General features: G+C 35.7%; 1 protein-coding gene across 5 annotated transcripts in view; it reads left to right on the forward strand.

Annotated features, from left to right (window-relative positions):
- Positions 1–24,988, forward strand: part of LOC145690832 (uncharacterized) — a 294,099-nt gene that overhangs the window by 248,595 nt on the left and 20,516 nt on the right. The window contains exons 1-2 of one of the 5 annotated variants that reach the window (XM_081766159.1): positions 13,090–13,176; positions 22,792–23,313. The exons of 1 other annotated variant lie outside the window; for it this stretch is intronic. In XM_081766159.1, coding sequence (XP_081622285.1) covers positions 22,940–23,313 — 374 coding nt within the window. In that variant the 5' untranslated portion in view covers positions 13,090–13,176; positions 22,792–22,939. 3 more of the 5 variants (XM_081766158.1, XM_081766160.1, XM_081766157.1) reach the window with 3 other exon arrangements.

Below are 24,988 nucleotides of genomic sequence, written 5' to 3' on the forward strand. Positions count from 1 at the left end.
GGAGTGAGAGAATGAGGTACTCCCAATTTCTCCTAATATCTCACAACCCCAACTTAAAAGAGAAAGAAACTGAGAGAGGATAAAAACAATATAAAAGGAACATGAGAAATAGAAAAGGATATAAAATGAGCGTATATATTATGCTTCAAAAGGGGCGCTACATTTCTTTTAACAAAAAATATGTAATAGGCCTAGTTGAGATAATCGGCTAAACAGAAAAAACATGATTACATATACTCAGTGTTACATTACATATATTTATTTAAAAGTAAAAACTTGAAGAAGCTGAAAAGATTTTTAAAATATACCAAATATAACTGAAAGAGATTACTTTTCTATTGTCTTCCTCATAGCATCCCACTACATGAACAAATAAGACAGAGAGAAAATCTTAGAAATTCATATTTATGGATTCGGTAGTTATGCGCTCAGGTGGAAGGCCAAGGAAATTAATACATGGAAAAAAAATTCTCCAAGTAAAAATATTCTAAATTCTTTATTGAGTTCAACACAAGGACGCACAAACTAACTTTAACAATTATTTTCGTGAGCGTTCTGATAATTTACCATTGCTATTATCGAACTTCTTTACACATTAGTTATATTATTTCATCATAATATCTTTGCACTTACTGTTGTTTTCTTTAGCCCATGAAACATACCCATAAATTGTTTATATTAGTCCATGTGAACATTTACAAATTGGCTGAAGTGTTTCGAACATATGAATTAGCATTTAAACCAACAAAAAAATAGATGACGTCACACAGTAATGATAACAAACTAGTTACAGGAGCTTATTACTGAATAAAATAAAATGAAATTTCTACTTTTATGTTCCACGAATATGTCCTGTAAGTAAAGGGAGTCGGATAATTAATGAGAGTAAATGATTATAAAAGAATCGGTGGAATGATCATGTGGGAGGAAACTTCTGAATCGCAAGAAAAACTAAGGACACGATGTTGTCCACAGTAGTAGTGGTCCCGTTATGGCCAGCCGAGTCAGCAAAAATTTTTGTGACGTCATAGGTCAAAGGTCAATGACCTTGGCCCAGGGTCAATGACCTAGGGGTACCTAGGACCACCCCCTCTAAATTTTGGCAGGGGTACCTTGGCCCACCCCCTAAATTTTGGCAGGGGTACATTGATGCACCCTTTAAATTTTTGGAAAGAGGGTGGGCCAAGGTACCCCTCCCAAATTTTTAAAGGAGTGCACAAATATACCCATATCTTATGAAAGGTAATGGACCCCTGTATACGCCCATATAACTATATAAGGTAATAACACCTCATCCAAGGGGATAAATTAGGTCAAAAAACCCCGAAATTTGAATTTTTGGCAATTTTTTACCCATGAAAGGGAACGACATAGACACCCAATACTGATAGAGGTACATACTATGGTCCTAGGCTACCATACCAAATTTTTAGATTTGGCAATATCCAAAATTTAAGGGGGGTGGTCCTATGTACCCCAAACAAAAATTTTAAACAAAAATTTCAAACAAAAAAATTTTAAACAAAAAATTTTGAAACAAAAGTTGTCAAAAAAAATTCAAACAAAATTCTCAAACAAAAAATTCAAACAAAAAATTTGAAAGCAAGAATTTTCAAAGAAAATGTTTCAAGCAAAAAAAATTTTCAAACTAAAAATTTTTACGTTTCACGGTTAACCGTCAAACTTTATCCGGTTTTTAACTATTCGATTAACAAATAAACGGTTTTGATCATATTTATCATTGAGTGCAAAATGTTGAACAAAAACAAGATTTTTAAATGTAAAACAAAACTTAAAAACTAAATACAGCAAAGATTTAAAACTCATCAACCAATCAGATTGCACGAAAGATAGTGATCAACCAATCAGATTGCACGAAAGATAGTGATCAGCCAATCAAATTGCATCAACAATAACTTTGCCAGTGTTGTAGCATGTATTCCCTTAAGACTATGAGTCATAAGTTTCAATAAGGGTAGCTATGTATCCCTGTACACTACCTCATCAAGGTCAATCACGTGGTACAACGTCTTGCTTACGTTTATATTTGGCTGTAATAATCAATACCAATGACGCATTCTCAAATTATCCTACAAAGTTTCAATGTACCAATGTCCTGGACTCCTAATCCCATCATAGGTCAATAACTGATCACGTGATCACAATGATTTACCCAAAGAACATTTACCAATTATTGATATGACAATAAGAAATGTACCCCCTCCCAAAATTTAAGATTGGTACACAAATACACCTGTGTCTTATGAAAAAAGTAATAAATCCTGTACTTATTCAATAATAAAGCCGGTCAATAACCTTTAAATTTTGAATATTTGGCCATAAGAGGAATACCAACGGGTCCTAGAAAACGTTTACCGAATTTTGTTATTCGATAATTCCCAAATTTAAAAGGGAACATAAACATATAAAGGTAATAAACCATATAACGTGCTAAATAGGGGTCAATAACCTCCGAAATTTGATTTTTGGTAGTTCTTTACCTATGAAAAGGGAACGATGTGGACCATTCAAATTTATAGTGGTACATATTGAAGACCTGTACTATGATACCAAATGCTTATATTAAACAATTTCTAAAACCGAGTGGATGTGCCAAGATACCCCTCCCAAATTTTTAAAGGATGCATCAACGTACCCATATCTTATGATAGGAAATGAACCTATATACATGACCATATAACCATATAAGGTAATAGAACCTCATCAAAGGGAAGAAATTGGGCCAAAAACCAAACACATGGTACAACATATTGCTTATGTTTATATTTTAGCAATTTTTACCCATGAAAGGGAACAAGATGGACCACCCAAATTTATCATGATACATGTTGAGGCCTGTACTATGATACCGAATCCCCTCCCGGGGTGCATCAATGTACCTATGTCTTATGATAGGGAATGAACACCTATACATTACCATATAACCATATAAGGTAATAGGACCTCATCCAAGGGGATAACTTAGGTCAAAACCAAACACGTGGTACAACGTAATGCTTACGTTTATATTTTGTCAATTTTGTACCCCTAAAAGGGAACGAGGTGGACCACCCAAATTTATAGTGATCCATATTAGGGTCCTATACTGTAATACCAAATGTTTAATTGAGCAATTTCCAAATTAAAGAGGTGGGCCATTGTACCCCTCCCGGGGGTGCACAAATGTACCTATGTCTTATGATAGGGAATGGACCCCTATTCATGACCATATAACTATATGATGTAATAGGACCTCATCAAGGAGATAAATTAGGTCAAAAATCAAACACGTGGTATAACGTATTGCTTACGTTTATATTTTGACAATTTTGTACCCCTAAAAGGGAACGAGGTGGACCATCCAAATTTATCATGATACATATTAGGATCCAGTACTATGACACCACATGATGAAATTAAGCAATTTCCAAAATTAAAGGGTTGGGCCAAGGTACCCCTCCCAAAAATTTAAAGGGGTGCATCAATATACCCATGTCTTATGAAAGGTAATAGACTCCTGTATACGCTCATGTGAACATATAAGGTAATAACACCTCATCAAAGAGAATAAAATCAACCAAAAACCAAACACGTGGTATAACGTATTGCTTACGTTTATATTTTGGCAATTTTGTACCCCTAGAAGGGAACGAGGTGGACCAACCAAATTTATAGTAATCTCTATTAGGGTCCTATACTATAATACCAAATATATTAAATGGGTAATTTCCAAAACTAAAGGGGTGGGCCAAGGTACCCCTCCCAAAAATTTAAAGGGGTGCATCAATATACCCATGTCTTATGAAAGGTAATAGACTCCTGTATACGCTCATGTGAACATATAAGGTAATAACACCTCATCAAAGAGAATAAAATCAACCAAAAACCAAACACGTGGTATAACGTATTGCTTACGTTTATATTTTGGCAATTTTGTACCCCTAGAAGGGAACGAGGTGGACCAACCAAATTTATAGTAATCTCTATTAGGGTCCTATACTATAATACCAAATATATTAAATGGGTAATTTCCAAAATTAAAGGGGTGGGCCAAGGTACCCCTCCCAAAAATTTAAAGGGGTGCACAAATGTACCTATGTCTTATGATAGGTAATAGACCCCTATACATGACCATATAACCATATAAGGTAATAGGACCTCATCCAAGGGAATAAATTAGGTCAAAAACGAAACACGTGGTTGTACTAACAATTTGGCAATTTCGTACCCATGAAAGGGAACGAGGTGGACCACCCAAATTTATCATAATATATATTAGGATCCTCTACTATTATACCAAATATGTAAAATGGTCAATGTACCCCTGCCAAAATTTAGGGGGTGGGCCAAGGTACCCCTGTCAAAATTTAAAGGGGGTGGTCCTAAGTACCCCTAGGTCATTGACCCTGGGCTAAGGTCATTGACCTTTGACCTATGACGTCACAAAAATTTTTGCTGACTCGGCTCGAGGTGGACCACCCAAATTTATCATAATACATGTTAGGGTCCGGTACTATTATACCAAATATGTAAAATGGTCAATTTCTAAAATTTAAGGGGTGGGCCAATGTACCCCTCCCAAATTTTTAAAGGGGTGCACCAATATACCCATATGTTATGAAAGGGAATGGACCCCTATACATGACCATATAACCATATAAGGTAATAGGACCTCATCCAAGGGGATAACTTGGGTCGAAACCAAACACGTGGTACAACGTATTGCTTACGTTTATATTTTGGCAATTTTGTACCCCTAAAAGGGAACGAAGTGGACCACCCAAATTTATTATAATACATGTTAGGGTCCAGTACTATAATACCAAATATATAAAATGAGCAATTTCCAAAATTTAAGGGGTGGGCCAAAGTACCCCTCCCAAATTTTTAAAGGAGTGCACAAATATACCCATATCTTATGAAAGGTAATGGACCCCTATACATGACCATATAACTATATAGGATAATAACACCTCATCAAAGGGGATAAAATCGACCAAAAACCAAACACGTGGTACTACGTATTGCTTACGTTTATATTTTGGCAATTTTGTACCCCTAGAAGGGAACGAGGTGGACCACCCAAATTTATCATAATACATATTAGGGTCCTGTACTATAATACCCAATGTTGAAATTGGTCAATTTCCAAAATTTAAGGGGTGGGCCAAGGTACCCCTCCCAAATTTTTCAAGGGGTGCACCAATATACCCATGTCTTATGAAAGGGAATGGACCCCTGTATACGCCCATATAACTATATAAGGTAATAACACCTCATCAAAGGGGGATAAATTAGGTCAAAAACCCCCGAAATTTGAATTTTTGGCAATTTTTTACCCATGAAAGGGAACGACATAGACCCCCAATACTGATAGAGGTACATACTATGGTCCTACCCTACCATACCAAATTTTTAGATTTGGCAATTTCCAAAATTTAAGGGGGGTGGTCCTATGTACCCCTGCCAAAATTTAGGGGGGTGGGCCATGGTACCCCTGCCAAAATTTAGAGGGGTGGTCCTAGGTACCCCTAGGTCATTGACCCCGGGCCAAGGGGTACCTAGGACCACCCCCTCTAAATTTTGGCAGGGGTACCTTGGCCCACCCCCTAAATTTTGGCAGGGGTACATAGGACCACCCCCCTTAAATTTCGGAAATTGTCAAATTTAAAAATTTGGTATGGTAGCCTAGGACCATAGTATGTACCTCTATCCGTATTGGGGGTCTATGTCGTTCCCTTTCATGGGTAAAAAATTGCCAAAAATTGAAATTTCGGGGGTTTTTGACCTAATTTATCCAAGGGGATAAATTAGGTCAAAAACCCCCGAAATTTCAATTTTTGGCAATTTTTTACCCATGAAAGGGAACGACATAGACCCCCAATACGGATAGAGGTACATACTATGGTCCTAGGCTACCATACCAAATTTTTAAATTTGACAATTTCCGAAATTTAAGGGGGGTGGTCCTATGTACCCCTGCCAAAATTTAGGGGGTGGGCCAAGGTACCCCTGCCAAAATTTAGAGGGGGTGGTCCTAGGTACCCCTTGGCCCGGGGTCAATGACCTAGGGGTACCTAGGACCACCCCTCTAAATTTTGGCAGGGGTACCATGGCCCACCCCCCTAAATTTTGGCAGGGGTACATAGGACCACCCCCCTTAAATTTTGGAAATTGCCAAATCTAAAAATTTGGTATGGTAGGGTAGGACCATAGTATGTACCTCTATCAGTATTGGGGGTCTATGTCGTTCCCTTTCATGGGTAAAAAATTGCCAAAAATTCAAATTTCGGGGGTTTTTGACCTAATTTATCCCCCTTTGATGAGGTGTTATTACCTTATATAGTTATATGGGCGTATACAGGGGTCCATTCCCTTTCATAAGACATGGGTATATTGGTGCACCCCTTGAAAAATTTGGGAGGGGTACCTTGGCCCACCCCTTAAATTTTGGAAATTGACCAATTTCAACATTGGGTATTATAGTACAGGACCCTAATATGTATTATGATAAATTTGGGTGGTCCACCTCGTTCCCTTCTAGGGGTACAAAATTGCCAAAATATAAACGTAAGCAATACGTAGTACCACGTGTTTGGTTTTTGGTCGATTTTATCCCCTTTGATGAGGTGTTATTATCCTATATAGTTATATGGTTATGTATAGGGGTCCATTACCTTTCATAAGATATGGGTATATTTGTGCACTCCTTTAAAAATTTGGGAGGGGTACTTTTGCCCACCCCTCAAATTTTGGAAATTGCTCATTTTACATATTTGGTATTATACTACAGGACCCTAATATGTATTATGATACATTTGGATGGTCCACTTCGTTCCCTTTTAGGGGTATCAAATTACCAATATATAAAACGTAAGCAATACGTAGTACCACGTGTTTGGTTTCGACATAAGTTATCCCCTTGGATGAGGTCCTATTACCTTATATGGTTATATGGTCATGTATAGGGGTCCATTACCTTTCATAAGATATGGGTATATTTGTGCACTCCTTTAAAAATTTGGGAGGGGTACTTTGGCTCACCCCTTAAATTTTGGAAATTGCCCAATTTACATATTTGGTATTATAGTACCGGACCCTAACATGTATTATGATAAATTTGGGTGGTCCACCTCGTTCCACCGAGTCAGCAAAAATTCCTCGATTCTGATTGGCTGAGAGAGGTCACGTGACGTTAGGCCCCGCCCATGCGGGAAATTCAAATTTTCCAGGTCACGTGGTATGATGACCCGCGGGGAAATCCCTCACTAATTTGTTCCCTTTTACGGGTAAGATGTGTGTTTATGATTGGTTGATAGCTGTCACGTGATTTTACACCTACGATATTTGAAATTCGTTCCCTTTTACGGGTAAGATGAGTGTTTATGATTGGCTGACAGAGGTCACGTGATCTTAGGCCCAGGGATTTTTTAAAATTCGTTCCCTTTTATGGGTAAGATGAGTGGTTTGGTACCTTGAATTTGATTGGTTGATAGAGGTCACGTGATCTTAAGCCCCTGTGACTTTTGAAATTTGTTCCCTTTTTACGAGTAAGATGAGTGCTTTGGTACCTCGATTCTGATTGGTCGACAGAGGTCACATGATCTTAGACCCGCCACACGGTGAACAGAATACGTGGGAAAACCCCTCACTTATTTGTTTTATTTTATGTGTAAGATGCGTGTTTTGGTACCGCGATGTTGATTGGTGGATAGAAATCGCATAATCTTACACCCCCACCCCCAATGCTAGACATTCAGAGTGCTATGACGACGATCCACCCTAGACCTGGATTTTAGAATTTAGTTCCCTTTTTATGGTTATGCGTAAAGTTCACATGAAGGGTTCAACCCCATCCTTAAATAACCCTTTTTGGTATCATGATATTGTACTGAAGTTTACATTAAATATTATCGTTCTCTTTGGCAGATAAGATGATTACCAGCTTTCTTACCTTGATGGAGATCCTGTCCTTGAATTAGTTGCCTATGTCTCTGGAAGTAACAATGGTGAAAGAGGGGTGTCGCTTGTAGATTTCTTATAACACATTGTTGTGAGTTTAAGCGATTTATTGCTCAGTAAGCGCTTCATTAATGGAAACAGTGTTGCCAGATTTTTTTTTACCGAAACTGCTCCGATTCTTTTCGAAACGGTTCCGCAGAGTGCAAGAAATTTTAAACTAAAAAATTTTTCGAACTAAAAAAATTTTGTAACTAAAAAAAATTTTAAACAAAAATTTTCAAACAAAAAATTTTCGAACTAAAAAATTTTGAAACAAAAATTTCAAAAAAATTCGAACTAAAAAATTTAAACTAAAAACTTTCGAACTAAATTTTCAAATCAAAAAATTTTCGAACTAAAAGGAATTTAAAAAATTTTCGAACCCAAAAAAAATTCGAACTAAAAAAATTAAAAATTTTTCGAAAAATTTTTTAGTTTAAAATTTCTTGCACTCTGCGGAACCGTTTCGAAAAGAATCGGAGCAGTTTCGGTAAAAAAAAAATCTGGCAACACTGTTTCCATTAATGAAGCGCTTACTGAGCAATAAATCGCTTAAACTCACAACAATGTGTTATAAGAAATCTACAAGCGACACCCCTCTTTCACCATTGTTACTTCCAGAGACATAGGCAACTAATTCAAGGACAGGATCTCCATCAAGGTAAGAAAGCTGGTAATCATCTTATCTGCCAAAGAGAACGATAATATTTAATGTAAACTTCAGTACAATATCATGATACCAAAAAGGGTTATTTAAGGATGGGGTTGAACCCTTCATGTGAACTTTACGCATAACCATAAAAAGGGAACTAAATTCTAAAATCCAGGTCTAGGGTGGATCGTCGTCATAGCACTCTGAATGTCTAGCATTGGGGGTGGGGGTGTAAGATTATGCGATTTCTATCCACCAATCAACATCGCGGTACCAAAACACGCATCTTACACATAAAATAAAACAAATAAGTGAGGGGTTTTCCCACGTATTCTGTTCACCGTGTGGCGGGTCTAAGATCATGTGACCTCTGTCGACCAATCAGAATCGAGGTACCAAAGCACTCATCTTACTCGTAAAAAGGGAACAAATTTCAAAAGTCACAGGGGCTTAAGATCACGTGACCTCTATCAACCAATCAAATTCAAGGTACCAAACCACTCATCTTACCCATAAAAGGGAACGAATTTTAAAAAATCCCTGGGCCTAAGATCACGTGACCTCTGTCAGCCAATCATAAACACTCATCTTACCCGTAAAAGGGAACGAATTTCAAATATCGTAGGTGTAAAATCACGTGACAGCTATCAACCAATCATAAACACACATCTTACCCGTAAAAGGGAACAAATTAGTGAGGGATTTCCCCGCGGGTCATCATACCACGTGACCTGGAAAATTTGAATTTCCCGCATGGGCGGGGCCTAACGTCACGTGACCTCTCTCAGCCAATCAGAATCGAGGAATTTTTGCTGACTCGGCGAGCCATACGGGGGGGACTACTACTTCCACCACAAGTTCATATGGCTTGAATTCGAACCAGGTACCTCTCAAACTAGAGATGAGCTCTCCATTATTGATAAACTATGTCCTTTGATAATGAATGTTTGTGATATAATGAGTAACGAAACACTTTATTCTGTTCCAACACCGCCCGCTGGACGGTAGGTTCACTCGTCGTTACTGCCCGATCATTCCATGAGTTTTCACGTACACGAGTAGCGCCAGATTTCGCCGCTTGGCGTCGCTACTATACCAACCCAGAACTCTGGCTTCTAAATGTTTTTGAGTATAATTATTTCTTGAATGTTTGTTTAAAGGTACACTTCAAAGAAATTTCTGTGAAATTGTTATGCTACGTCTGACGAAGTATTTATTATTTTGTGTGCTTGTTTCTATTTTCTTTAAAAAAAAATCTAAATTACTAAATACTAAATTACATACCTTCTTGCGATGCCGTTCCAGACCGGTAATAAGCCTCGCCGTTCATCTATTTATGGTGCTATCATTCACACACCAAATATAAAGCAATGTCTATACAAAAGTTCACATAAAATTCATAAAAAATTCACTGATCAATGCCAGTAGAAAATTTCTTTTACAGTAGTGTTTGATGTTTAATTATCTGCCATTAATATAAGTAATGGAAAATATATTTAGTCTTTATTGTGTCATTTAAAGTTTATAATTATATATTTTCAATTTTTTGGGTAGTTCCGTGCCAACTCGACCTACTGCTTCTAACCATCACTCCTAAATAGCCATATTTTTATAATGTTTTCAGAACTTGAAACATACTTACACTCGAGAGTATAATTATAATTTCGTGTTCTGATCTCGTGAGAAGAGCTATATGAAGAACAACACTGAACACTTGATATTCTGTTGTTTTTATAGGTTTTTTTATCATTCATTCTGAAGTTCACAAATCGCAATTTTAATATTTTCCGTGAAGAGGTCTTGATCTGAAACAAATTCGTGTCATTTTCTCCGACTGTCTCTTGCCAATGTTTGTAAGAGCAGAGTTTTACGAATTTCTGTAGCACTATAGGTACGACTTGAGATGTGTGGGTTATATCTTTTGGGCATCTGGACGCAGTTGATTGCCATAACGCGGCCGGGAGCTATATAATGACTCAAGTTTGAAAAAGGCAGTTTGACGTTTTTGCAATAGGATAAAGCCGCTTCACCAAACGAGTGGATATTTATTACAATTCGCCGAAAGTGAGAAGTGGGATAACGAAGTTCTCCTCTATCCTGAGTGCATTTCACATCCATTAATCGGTGTTCTAGTTGGTGGCACCGAAATATTTTCGACACATGTGGTGCAGCCTATTTTTTCCTCAGTTACGTACACCAAATATTCTGAAACCAACGCCTGCGCTGCAGTTTCCAAACTTACCTAATGGGGCATTCTTGGCTCTTGAATTTCCTCTAAGATTACCAGAAACGAACCTATGAGTTCAGATATTGGCGGCGTTATATTATTCGAATTCAGATTGATGGATTCTGAGGTAGAATCACGGTCTGTTTTGTATGCAATATTTGCACCTTTTGATGCTAGAAAAAACCCAGATCTTACAATTTTTTATGGCATTTTGGACTGTTCTGGCGCCAGTCATGTCATTGCTTCCCCTCCCCATTCTTACAACACTAAACAACGCTTGATATTGCTTTCTTTTGCAATGAAACCACTTCTGCTTCAGTTCAGTTTCTGAAGGTATATCACGAAAAGATACACCACGAAACCCCGGGTTTCATTGTTTTTATTTACAAAAAGAAACACAGCAGTATACCATTTTTTCGAAATATATCTAGAGACTAGCAACACATTGTAAAACAACGACAGAAATATATCTCACTCTGTACGATAATATATGCTGTAAAGTTTGGAGTAGGGTGTGCTTGTGCTGCGCCCTAGCGTCAAACTTCGAAAAAATTTCTCGGGGAAAACAATAGGAAAAAAGGTCCTTGAGCAGGAGTGAATGACAACAACGAGCGAACCTTCCGTCCAGCGGGCGGTGGTTCCAATAAGTAAAACAATATAAGAGAAATCAGTGGTGTACCCCCCCCTTATGTCCATGACGCACCCCCCCAAATGTCTACTCGTAGGTGTTCTTTCATGAAAAAATCTTCTTTTCGATTAATTTTTACATTCCTCAAACATATTTTAACCCACCCCAAATATTTCAATGACGCACTTTGCGTCATAGCCCCCTTGTGGGCACCCCTGAAGAAATAAATCTACTGGACGAAACTTAACAAAGGTTTAACTCTTGAAACGTTTGCTTTTACGACTTTTTATTGTTATGGGCCTCAGAACGCAGAACACAATACTTTTACGAGATCGTCTTTAGCAATGTACCACCATATACCAAACATTAATTATCTCAGAGCTGAGGACAGGCTTGTGAATTATATTCAAATGCAATTAAACACTTATTTACTACACGCCCCAAACTTGCAAAAGGAGGGAATCCTTGATTGGGCTCTGAGGTTTGAGTTATTTGTTAACAATAGATTTTTAGCGATATAAGGAGGTGGTTATCGTTGCACACTAAATATTACAGACTTGGAACCAAAGCTTCTAGAAAATCCATTATCTGTGGGAATTTACCCAAAAACTTATAATTATGGCTACGATATTCTTGTGACATTTTGTCTGGTTTCAAAGTACCATTGGATTAAGACAACTTGTTATTGAACTACGATTACGTCATTTTAGTTATTTCAACTGAGTATCGCAGGTTGGGCATTAGGTTTGGAATTAAGCGTTCCAACTTTGATTCTTAACATTCTAGAAATAAGTACTAATGGAAATGAAATAGGGTACGTAATTCATTACCGGGTTTCGACCCATAATCGTCCACTTACAAGTTCTATTATGCATCTTTTAGGCTAGCACACCTGCTCTTATATTGCCTTTCTGCAGCAGCTGAAGAGTTTTCGTACAGTCAGTACCGGTACCTATTTACGAAACTAAAGAAATTTTAACATTTCTTTTAGAAAAATAGCTAGATCCCTTCTGCTAAACATTGTTCCTCAGTTATTTTATCCATTGTAAAAAATTATAATGATTTTCAACTACTAACCCTACACTTCTAAACATTTTATATACATGTGTATTAATTTGTATTTAATTCTATTGCTTGCAGAAATTTGTTTCGTATAAATATGCTTTTCACGCAAAATGTTGAATTTTAGTCGTAAATCTTCTAAAATGTTGTGCGCTAAAAGGACACATGTACCCTTTTGACTTTTATGTGTTTTCCTCTTTAGAGGTATCCATTTTAGCCCGTTATTAATAACAGTAAGATGTGTAGTATATTTAGCATAGTAATTCATGAATTATAAACTTTTATTAGAGAGAACTATTTCATAATATTGAAAAACATCATTCGGTCAGACAGAAAAACTCTTCACGTGTATGGCACAAAAGGGTAGGATTTCCTACGAAATATATTCTTAACATTTTTCCAAAGGTAAATCCTAAATAATTTCCTAGGATTTATCTCACAATGTATATTCAGCCTAAGTACGTACAGGCTAAATATTACTCTTCTGCAGCGTCTTTTATCACCTGGAACATTAGTGGGGGAGGATTCTGGTAGTGATCATTGATTTTCGATGTTTATGCACCATGCCTTTAATGGCTTTACTACTGTAGTGTTCGTGGAGTATATGTGAGTGAAAGAATATTTATTTGTTTTCGTAACAATCACGACGATAAATTTAACAGATATGACGATACTGGTGCGGAATATTCCCGACAAAAATTGCAATTTTAGGGGGAAAAAATGACTGGATGCATGTGAAAAATATGTCGAAGCATTTCTGCAAATGAAGAAAAGTAATACTTTAAATTTACAATTTGAACAGTACCAGTGTAAAGATCATTTGAAGAGTTATTCTAGGGTCACAGTCAGTGAGTGCAGATCAAATACGACTGCGTAACATACTAATTTCCACCCGGTGGAGAGCATTACTGTTGTATGGCCAGGCCACATGAAAATCAATCAAAAGAAAGTAATATTATGTATTTTCTCTCTCAAAATAGTAAGTTGTGGCTCACTTGTTAGTGAATATTGTTCAATATACAGTGTAAGCATAAATCATAAAAACTAGTGTATAAAACGCGAGCCAACTTATGCTAGGTGGCCACTAAGAATAACGAATCCTATCTAACCAAGTCACGACAGAAGCGCAGTTTAGGGGTCCCGAGCGTTCGAGAAAGGTGAACGTCAGCGGCGGTGGGTATACGTAGTGATGGACAGTAGAAATATCCCGGGGTGGAATGAAATTAAAAAATGGGAATCTTCCCGGGTTTTTCACTGGCATATAAATTTCCGGAAATTAATTTATTTCCATTTCTTTACTTTATTTTCCAAATAATCAGAAGAATATGAGTAATTGCTTTATTTTCATTTATCATTCACTTCTAGGTTTAAAGAATTTGCAGGTTAAAAATGAAATTCGTTGACTGTATTGTATATAACTAATTAATGTGATTTTCCAATTCCCATTTCCATTTGCAATCGAAAGTAACAAAATACTAATTTATAAATGATGAAAAGAAATCAGTTTGTAAAACAATCTAGAAATTCTGTAGAGGTAGAGGTGAAGTACTATAAATACATCCCGAACCACCGTTAGTAATAGATGTCAGTCTGTCTCTTGTCTCTTACTCGAATTTCTCTCTCTTAGGAAGAATCAGATATTGAATAAAGGAATCTCTGTAGTTGTAAATACATATGAATTTAAAATGTAATGTTTACATATCAAAATAAGTGTTGCTTCTCAGGATGTTTCATTAGTACCAGTGTTTCCGAACTTCTGTTGATTAAGATTTGTTTCCCTCTTTTTCCGTGTGTATTCATGTACCAAACGTTGTTGGAGAATACTTGTAATGCCATAAATATTGTTCGAAATAGACTTGTAAATAAATCTTCTTAATTTAGAGATTTAATAGTACATAGTAAGAACACTGTAACAAAGCACAATGTGTCTCAAATGAAAATTCTCTATATATGCAATCCCATACACTGGCAACTTTATGAATTTCTCGAGAGACTAGTGTATTTTCTGGCAGTTACCAACCTAATTTGTTCATAACATATTAAAATTTATGATTTTTCCTACTTATTTGCTCGCAAGAATCATATTGTAAGTAAACATACATTTATGCGTAGTCTCTAGGTAGCGTAAAATAATAATGAAATAACATAATATCGTTCAGAATGTGCATTTTAAAGAGTCCTCTGCAGACAAAAGTAATAAGTATACTGTGATAAAAACGAAATTTTATTTTGAAATCGTAATATAGTAATAGAATGCAATTTTCTTTCTGTTTGTACATAAACTTCGGAATATTCCCACTTTTGGGAATCTTCCCGTGAATAATCCCGAAAGATATTTTCCCGGGAATTTACCCGTCACTAGGTATTCGCATAAACGAAGATAGTGGAAAACATTGTATGACATAAGATACATGGCTTATGTTTTGCACAGCTTGTTGGAGATGCTAATTGTACATAGTAGAAATCTGTAGTTTTATTACAAACATGTAATGTGGAAATAATTGAAATATTATAAATGATTTTTTTTTTTAATTTTTACGATTTACTTAACCCAACACATTAACTAAGTTTATTGATACTACAGGTATTCATTGCTATCAATGTCATTCAAATAAAAGGCAATCAATTGTAATTTTTAATACCTCTTTATTCTAGTAAATTTCTAATCATTTTTGGGTTGATTACAAAAGATATTACAATGGTAGTATATAAGACCAAAAATCTTGACCTCGTGGATAGAGCTGTCCAAGGCATGAATACATTCTACCCTTAATTGACAGTATTAACAATACAGAGGGTAATTAATAGTGAATTCGGAGAGTTATTCGCCATAAAGACGAATTGCGAAAGAAAGCAATATTAAACTCCCTCTGAAGAATACATTGGGCCAACGTTATAAGGAGACCTAGTTAACTCTTTCTTGAGTTACCTTGAATGATTACAAGTTTGGCGCACTTGAAATATAGGACTTAAAATACTTGCATAAGTACAATCATTTCTACACATTTAATCAAAATATAACAAGTAAAAGTCGATACTCAAAGGGACTTAGGCCCAAGTACAATTTGGCTGTAAGTTTAATGCAGCTACATTAGACAAATTTCGGATCTAAAATTTACTGCCCTATAGGCCATGGACGGGCCTTCGCGGGTTATGAACCACGAAAGACTAGAGAGATCCAGCTCACGTATAGGTCGTAATTGTACTGAATAGCCGAACGAACTTAAGCCAACTCGAATGAAACAAGTCGTTATGTATCATCTCAATTCTCTTCCACATTACAAACCGTAACATTGACTCTACTTCGTCATAACCCTGTATCCTATTCAACTTTGGACAAAATATTATTTTTGATATTTCTAAATTTAGTCCTTGCTTTCTTTCCGTCTTTTAATGAAAACGCTCAGATTTATTTCCATCGAAGATCCTTTTTTTTTCGATTGTGATGTCACACAAAAACTGTTAGATTTCTGTACAGTGGCTGTTAATAGTTTGGTAAAAGAATTTTTTTCCGTGTTAAAGACAGTTATTGTTTTTGGTTTATATGAAATTACGTTTTTTGTTTTTCACTAATGTTTTTCATGCCTAATGCATTTCTCTTTTAGAAGTTTTTGAATAAAAGAAAAAGTTAAATTCTTCTGTATATCGTTTTTTCAATCCACTGAAACGTGGTATTAAATGACGTCCAAAAAGGTAGCAAAATGTTCTAAATTAGATTAGATTTGGTTAGATATTACTCTTCTTACTGTAGTTTCAATTTATTTTTACACTTACGACAAACTGTTCACTTGTTCATTAGACCATGCCTTTCACACAGTTTCAACAACTAACACTAATTATCTCTTTATAACTCGATAAAACTTGAGAAACTTGTCGATCACGCACCAGTGGGACAGTGGTAGAATGCTTGCATCGGTGCACGGAATCCCTGGTTCCTGGAACACAACATTATGTCGTGGGTCTTCTTGACATACTCTCATTTCCTCCCACGTTCTTATTCACCCAGTCTTCCGTTATTCACATACCTTAATTATCTGTCTTCCTCAGCCTAAGCGGCATATTCGTAGGACATTAAACTGAAAGATTTTATTTCATTTTTCCCCCAAGCATAAATTTATGTAGCGAAAGAACTGAAAGACGAAATTAAAATAGTAGTAACAAGGAAAAGGAAACGATTTTTTGTGATAGAATAGACTTGGGAAATAAATATATAAAGGGATTATATATATTTATAACGATTGAAAGAGATAATTAACAGCTTTCTCGTGGATAAGAGGTTGGCGTACGCACTTTTAGTATGATGACCTGAGTTAGGTTCCCGGCGGGAGATCATGTAGTTTGGATCGAACGTTACGCTATAGATCCACGTTTTATTAATCTTCGCTGCTGCAAGGGACGCTAAACTTAAATGAAATTGAAGGGGGCGCGGTGGCTCAGTTGTAGAGCGTTCACCTCCGGTGCTTGCGGTCTCTTGCAGCTCGTGCCGTGTGAACTTTGTAGTGGACAAATACGTGCTCATGGCTTTTCTCGGGGTTCTCTCGTTTCCTCACACTTTCTTCATTCCACCATTTCATTCGTTACTTATAATCACCGTTTCCTTTAGCCTAACCGGCATAGCTCTGCGACGCAATACTTAAAGATTTCATTTCGTTTTCAAATGAAATTTAAATTAAGTGAAAGGTTAAGTTTCTAAAGCCCCACTGCTGTTACATATGAACCGAACAGAAACTAACCTAATCTAACCTGTTTGTTGTAACTTGATAGGGCTTAACGGAAGTAGTTAACCGTAGGGGTTAACGAACCTCCATTCCATACTACCAATATCATCCGTCATTGGACTTGTGTCTCCCTGTATTCTTCATATGCCGTGCTTTCTGCACCATTTTTCAACTATTGCATTTATCAATAAGAAGCATTTCATGGAATAACTAAACAGCACTCAGTTCAGGGTGGAAAAAAATCATGATTTTTTTCAAAAAAATCATTTTTGTTGATTTTTTTGATTTAAATCGATTTTTTTGATTTAAATCAAACCCTTTTCTTCGTATAATACAAGTCGTGAACTGAAGAAAAAACATTAGGAATTAGTATTAAATGTTAATTATGCCATTTAAGTGAAAGTATGGCGTTTTAATTTTGAATTAATTCCCAATCGTTAACCTATTTCAATCCCAAACAATGTTTCTTAAGCATTAAGGAAAAAGTACAGCAATGTATATTAAATGACACTTTTCTTTTCACGAAAGTTACTGATATTTGGCAGGGGCATATTTTTAAGCAATTGGAACTAGCTAGCGGCACGAAATACATATAAAGTGTATAAATTTCACCTAAAATTAATTAACTCACTCTATGACCTATGGGAGGTTCAATGCCATGTTCACAAAAGCTCTCCTGACTTTTATCCTTAGTCAACTGAATCCAGTTTCTACTTTGTATTCTTATCTCTGCGAGATCCATCTTAATATTGTCCTCCCATTTGCGCCTAGGTCTTCCTAATGGTCGTTTTCCGATTGGACTTCCAGTTAAACCTGAAAGCGTTCCTACTTTCTTCCATTCTCGCTACATGCCCTGCCCACCTAAGCCTCCAAGATTTGATGACCCTAACAATGTTTTGGTTAACGGTATAAATTATGCAGTTCCTCATCATGAAGTTTTCGCCATTCCTCATTACCGTTCCTTTTGATTCTGAATATTCGTTTCAGGATTTTATTCTCAAATATTTTCAGTCTGCGTTCTTCCCTCAGCGTAAGCGACCATGTTTCACAACCATACAGCATAACAGGCATAATTATCATTTTATATATATTTTAAAGCTTGAAATTCCTCGACAGAATTCGCGACGATAAGAGATTTTGAACTGAATAATAACACGAATTACCTGCTTTTAGTCGATATTTAATTTCTTCGTGAATATAGTTTTCTGATCCTATATATTAGCCGATGGCAGAACTTTCTTTGTCTTTATGCGATGAGTTTTTGTAAGTCAAAAATTTTCTGTAGGAATTCCAAAATAAAAAATCAAGATGATCAGTTCCAGAAGAAGAAACACTTGTGATAGTTAAAAATATGCTTTATGTGACGTGAAAAACAGTTCAAATGCGAGTTGTCCGTGCATTTAAGACATCTATACACAGCAAGCACGTTTTTATACTTTTCTGTTAGCTATTTTATTTCCTCTGACAATTTTTCCTGCACGGGCACGACAAATTTTCTGCGATCACATCGCAGATCGCAGCATGTTCTGCAATGGGGTCAAATATCCACTTTATCAAAAGTATTATTCGATATTTTAATGCATCCAAAATTTGTCGTATTACGATCCCGAGGAACTTCTATGTATTTAGTACATAAATTTCGCCCAAAATTTTAAAATCTTTTTTTTTTTTTTTTTTTGTTTCGGAGAGGGGATCGGACCCCTCTAAATACGTCCCTATTATCTGGAAACAAACAAATAGACGTGGACACAAAAGAGTTTTCATCTTAAATGTCCATGGTGATTTCCCCTTTGGAATAGAAATTTTAAAACCCTGTGTAAAAAAAAGAAGAAAGTAGGGTTCACCCGTTACCCGTTCAAACGGGATTTTCCCTGATCGTTCTCTACATGATACTCGTTTTCATACTGTACTTACATACATTTGAGTCTCATTGTATTATGATTATTATCTTCCATAATCGAAATAACAGGACAGAAATGGGATTTTACTTACTTTCACTTCAAATTAATTCATTTCGGAATTTGATTTAAATCAACGATTTTTATTGAAAAAATCAAGTGATTTAAATCTTGATTAAAATCGTGATTTAAATCAGACTGATTTAAATCAATCCACCCTGACTCAGTTACAGAACAGCCGACCATTAGAGAAAAATTTTACTAATAATATCAATTGTTTTACAAAGAAAGGACAATGAAAAAAGATAACCCAATTATAAACCGTCAAATCTGTTTTTGTAGTACATGCAGATGAAGAAAATAAGATCAGTTCATAGAGTAGCATTACGCTATTATTTTGGTGTAATTAAACCCCAATGTGTGTGTGTTCTTTTTCCTACAAGCTTTATCTACAGAGTATGTCCATAATGTTAAGGCTTAAAATTTCGCGATTTCCTTTGTTACTCAGTTACGTTTATTTAGCCTACGAATTAGAAAAGAATTTCCTATTTGATATTCCTTTCTTGTAAATTTTATGTATCTTTGTTGTTTCGAGACATAGTTTCCGGCATTTAATTTTTTCGTTGTGTTTGCTGTTGTGCGTCTGGAAACTGATACCATATGATTATTACTTGTGCGATAATCGCGCCTCAGTCCATGTTAAATGATTACTGATTTCACATTTACATCTATTTCCGTTCAGTTCATGGCAAAGCTGGAGAGTACGCTAGAGTCCGTCGGTAGTAAGCAAGCGTATGTTATTTAAGAATTTTAATACAAAAGCGTCAAACTTTAAAGTACGTATAAACGTAGATACAGGCAACGCCTTTATGTAGAAACTATTATACTTTAGGGCCTAGTGCTTTCTAATAGAGCCCACCCTTACAATTTCAGCCCCTTTATGATGTAGTATTTATTTATTTAACAATCACCAGATACAGCTCAAAGGCCATTTTACACTGGATATCCAACAACAACAATAACAATAGAAAGGATTTGGGAAGGTATCGGCCAGGGCCTGTTTAGTAGATACCATCCCGGCATTTGCCTGGTAGGACTGAGGCAAACCCTGGAAAACCTCAGTCAGGATGGTCGGCAGCGGGATTCGAACCCACGACCTCCCGAATGCGAAGCCAACCCTCTGCCACTTGAGTATGTACAGTAAAATGCTATCAATATACATATTATTTTTGTTATTTATTTATAGGAAAAACAGATGTGTCAATGTAAATCCACTCAATAATGTTTCATATAGCAATATGAAAACTTTGAAGATAAAACATATTTCTTTTCATTAATTTGTATACATGCATATCTTAATCTCACAACGATGGATATTGCCATGTGTTTTCTCGTAAAATTGCCATTATAAAATAACAATCGCTCTTTAGCACGAAACTGCACCGTTTCTTTTCTGTTTTTGCTTCAACTCAGGTCATCAGTCTGCGTGAATTGTCTTAGTATTTTTTTAGCTTAACCAGTTTATAATCTATGTTACAAAAAAAGTTACATAAAGCAAATTATTTTTCAACTCATTTTTTTAAGTATTTATATTTGCGTATTTGTGTTCTTAAATATTTATTTTTTATATTACTATTATTTAATTCATATTAGGTATAATTTCATCAGTTCCAAAATCAGACCAGCTTCAAAGCACCCGCTTTATTCTTAGCAAACGGGACAAGTGAAATGTTTTCACTGAGCGATACAGTCGGCAACACTGGTCAATATGATCGAATCGACTCCAAAAAATAGAATCTTTTCTCAAAACAGTAGCCAGTCGATTCATTGGTTTCTGTCAGTAGCTGATCCAGTTGACCTGTTTACGAAATCCAGTAAGTCGAAAGTGACACCATTTCAACTGAATTGATCACAAATCTAGTAAGTTGAGATGTTTCTTAGGGTTGCATTCTCGCTTTCAGTGAGCGATACAGTCGACAGCACTGGTCATCACGAATTTACTAGTTTTTTTCTTCTTTTTTATACTTCTTGTTTAATGCGTATACTCTCCGTACTTACTGGATATGGACCGATCACCGCGCTGGCCTTCGTTGCTGCATTCCTATACAGACTCGGTTAAATATTATTTCCGCATTTAATGATAACCTAGCGGAAGTTCGTTTTGAATTTCCCATAGTCGTTTATGTGAGTACGTCACAATGACTATTCCTGAAAGTGAAAGCAGTCCAGTTTGTATGCACATCATCATCTGTACGTAATAATTTGAGCATGCGCTATTATAATAACAGCACAGAGCATCTAAGGGAATCATCTGAAAGAAGAAAGGTAAAAAAAATGACAGGTTATTCTGAACCTCGACCAGTTTTACTATAATCTTCCTATCAATAGGAAGTAGTAATGACGATAAGTTATTTCAACTATAATGATCACATGCATTTGAAATTTTTCTGCTTCGGCAGTTAATGTGGTATTTGCAAGTCGTAATAAACTTACTGTATGATTCTGCTCTGTGATAATCATAATTATGGATAGTTAGATTCAAATAAGCAGAATTTTAATATTACTATTTTCATACAGCTATATTTATTACAGTACCTGTTGTATTTTATGTAAGTTACCCCAATCTTAATGCCGAATTCATTTATACCTTAGGCTTCATCTAACACAATGAACACATGAAAATTAATATCACAATAAATGCTAGGACACAGGTAATGTAGAACCCTGTATACTAGCTGAATGCCAGTCACCTTAGAGTATACACAAACAACCGAAAATATACAAAACTTGCTAAATTCTCCTCCCCTCTGGTGAGATCGTATATATAATACTTAGTAATAGAGTAATCAGAGATTATGCTGCATTTACAAAAAGGAACTGACAAATAAATATTTATCTCTTATCGGTTGTTAATATGTTACTCCATTGTTCGTACATTTGAATTCTGAAATCCAGTTAATTTGTATTTTTGCACCATTTTTCACTTCAATGATCCTTGCCTGTTTCCATCTCCTGATTATGTTTCTATTTCCTTTGCCTAGCACTTTCACTTCATTTCATTAACTGCATACCCCGACTCACTTACTATTTTGTATACTTCACTTCTATCTCTTTTGAACCTTATATAATCTTTGTGCTGTTTAATTCGCTCCCTTAATTTATTTTCTATTTCTTCAATATGGTACCCATCACATTCACTGCACTGGATTCTATAGATTATCCCCTATATTTCCATTATTTCTTTTTTTTAAATACCTCCAGTAAACTCTTGCTTCATTTTTTGTACATCGAAATTCCTGCTATTTTCGTAAGCACATATTCTGGTGAGATATTCGTGGCAGAAAACGTACGGCACTGAATGTTTTCAATTTTCCTAAATTTTTACTTCGTGTTTCTTCAATACTTACATTCCATTTTTAAATTCTAGAAATGATACTGATTCTATATCTTCTAAGAGTAGTTACTTGATCTCATAAGTTCAACATTTGTAGAAAGAATTCTAAAAAAAAAAAAAAAAAATAAAATAAAATAAAATAAGGTATTGATGTCTGCAGAATTCAGGTCTATATCTTTTCTCATGATCTCTTGTCTTTATTTTTTTCTAGGTTTTCTTCGAGAAGGTTTTACAATACTAGAAACGAAGTCCCTCTTTGGCTACTCATTAGAAATTTCGGATTGTGCAACAAATAAACAGCTTGTACAATATTTCTCAGCTATGTGGATATAAATTATTTACATTAGTTTGATTCTGCGATGGAAAATGACTATAAAATAAAATATGAAGAAGTGTTTTTGAAATCCGGAATTTCCTTGAAAATCGAAAACTACGATCATTCTATTGATGACCCACTGGAAGGAAAGGATGTGGCCTTCGCAGATACGAACTACTCACAGGTGGAAGAAGCTCTTGGCAGTCAAACGATAATTGACACAGCAGATTGTGCTTTGACCCTCGACTCTTTATGTGTTCTCAAGCCAGATGCTAATATCAAAGACGAAGCCACACAATTATGTAAGATTGATCCTGAGATTCTAGGAGAATATACTGCAACTACAAATTTAGACAAATTACTTTTAATTGACAAAATAAAAGAAGATGTGGAGGTTACTAATTACGAAATTGAAAGGTAATATTTTAAGTATCCTAACCTAGGTAATACGTTTCTAAAATGAGTAATGACTTATATATACATATATAAAGAGCGATAGATAGATAGGATAAGTTATCTGTTTTGGAACACTCTTATAACATCTAGCTTTATCTATTAGAAAAGTTGAAAGTTTGTTTGATGTAAATATCACGAGGTGGATATTGCTTGAGATTTCCTTAATACAACTAAACTGCCAACCCAATATAAAGTTTGCTTTTCAAAATCAAACCATGTCAGGTTATTACACATTTCAAATCTATATTGTAAACGAAAACATACAGTAGTATACTTATTGTTCAGTGTTGCAAACTAAAGACGCCACACCGAGAAAATTGAAGTCTTCTACATAGTAATAACGAACTTGAGACAATGCACATTCAGAGTACCTTAGTGTCGAACACTGTCATCATGATGAAGTATTTTGAATAAATAGGAATGAATTTACAGGAGATAAAACATTTGATTTTTCCAAATGCTCCACTTTCGAAAAGTGTTTACATTGCTATCACATCCAATAACGTGACTACCTTTTAAGAAACGTAGAAGTAACGTTGGTAAAGTTTGCAGCACAGGTTACAAGCATGTAATTCAGAGAACGTGTTGTAATTACAATTAAACGGAAACCGCTGTGGCTCTTTGGTAAACCCTTCACCTATCGTGCATGGGGTTCCAGGTTCACAGTCTGCTTCCGCCAAACGAACTTCTTGCTGGACAAACACCGTGTGCGTGGATTTCCTCGGTGTTCTTTCGTTTCCTCCCACTTTCTTCATTCCACCATTTCCTTCATTTCTCATCATCTCCGTCTCCTTTAGCGTAGCCGTCATAACCATGAGACGTAAAACTCAAAAATTTCATTTCATTTTTTAACAATTAAAGAAACAAATTGTTTTCATGGCAAACAAACATATGAAACAATAATCCCGGAAAAGAGTATTACAGATACGTCATTTTAGGTAGTAACGCAATCTTTTGTCAGTGGCTTTCGTATCTTCGGTACAATTTCAGATATCAAATTGCTATAAACGGCACTATGGTCTTTACGTTAGTTGTACAAAACTGTCTACTTGATTATGTGTGATTCTTGCTGAAGCACATTTTAAAACAAGTCAGATTTTCAGTTCTTGCTTCCTTCCTTCTTTCTTACTCGAAATTCCTCATAGCACGATCGTAATACTCGATGATCTTTACGCTAAACTTTACGGTTTCCAAATCTGTTTCCTTCTATTTTAGTTATTTCTCAGTTACTGAATAACTGACGGGTTTGGAGTTTAGATTACTACTCAGCGTCAAACTATACGAGACGTGGATCTACATCTTAACCTGGAACCCAAAGCATATGAGCTCCGACCTCGAATTTAACTATTGTCTCTCGCAAAGAGAATATATATATACAGCATCTGTTGGCATATTTGTTTCGCGGCAATCCCATAATGATCTATTTTTCTTCTAGAGTACGCGTGCTAGTCTAATGGAGAATGAAGGGAAGTACTGTAAATACAAATCCGATGAACATAAAGCTCTTTTTTTTCGTGTGGAAGTCACTCTAGGTTTCTGTGACCTGAGGTCTACAGTATCCCTCTAGAGTTGGGAAATATGAGGAAATGTACAAGGAAGTGAAATTACCGAATTTCGAAGAAAACAAGGAGGTATT

Source organism: Thermobia domestica, chromosome 7 (assembly GCF_964235325.1).
Source record: "Thermobia domestica chromosome 7, izTheDome1.hap1.1, whole genome shotgun sequence".
NCBI classification, from domain to species: Eukaryota; Metazoa; Arthropoda; class Insecta; order Zygentoma; family Lepismatidae; genus Thermobia; species Thermobia domestica.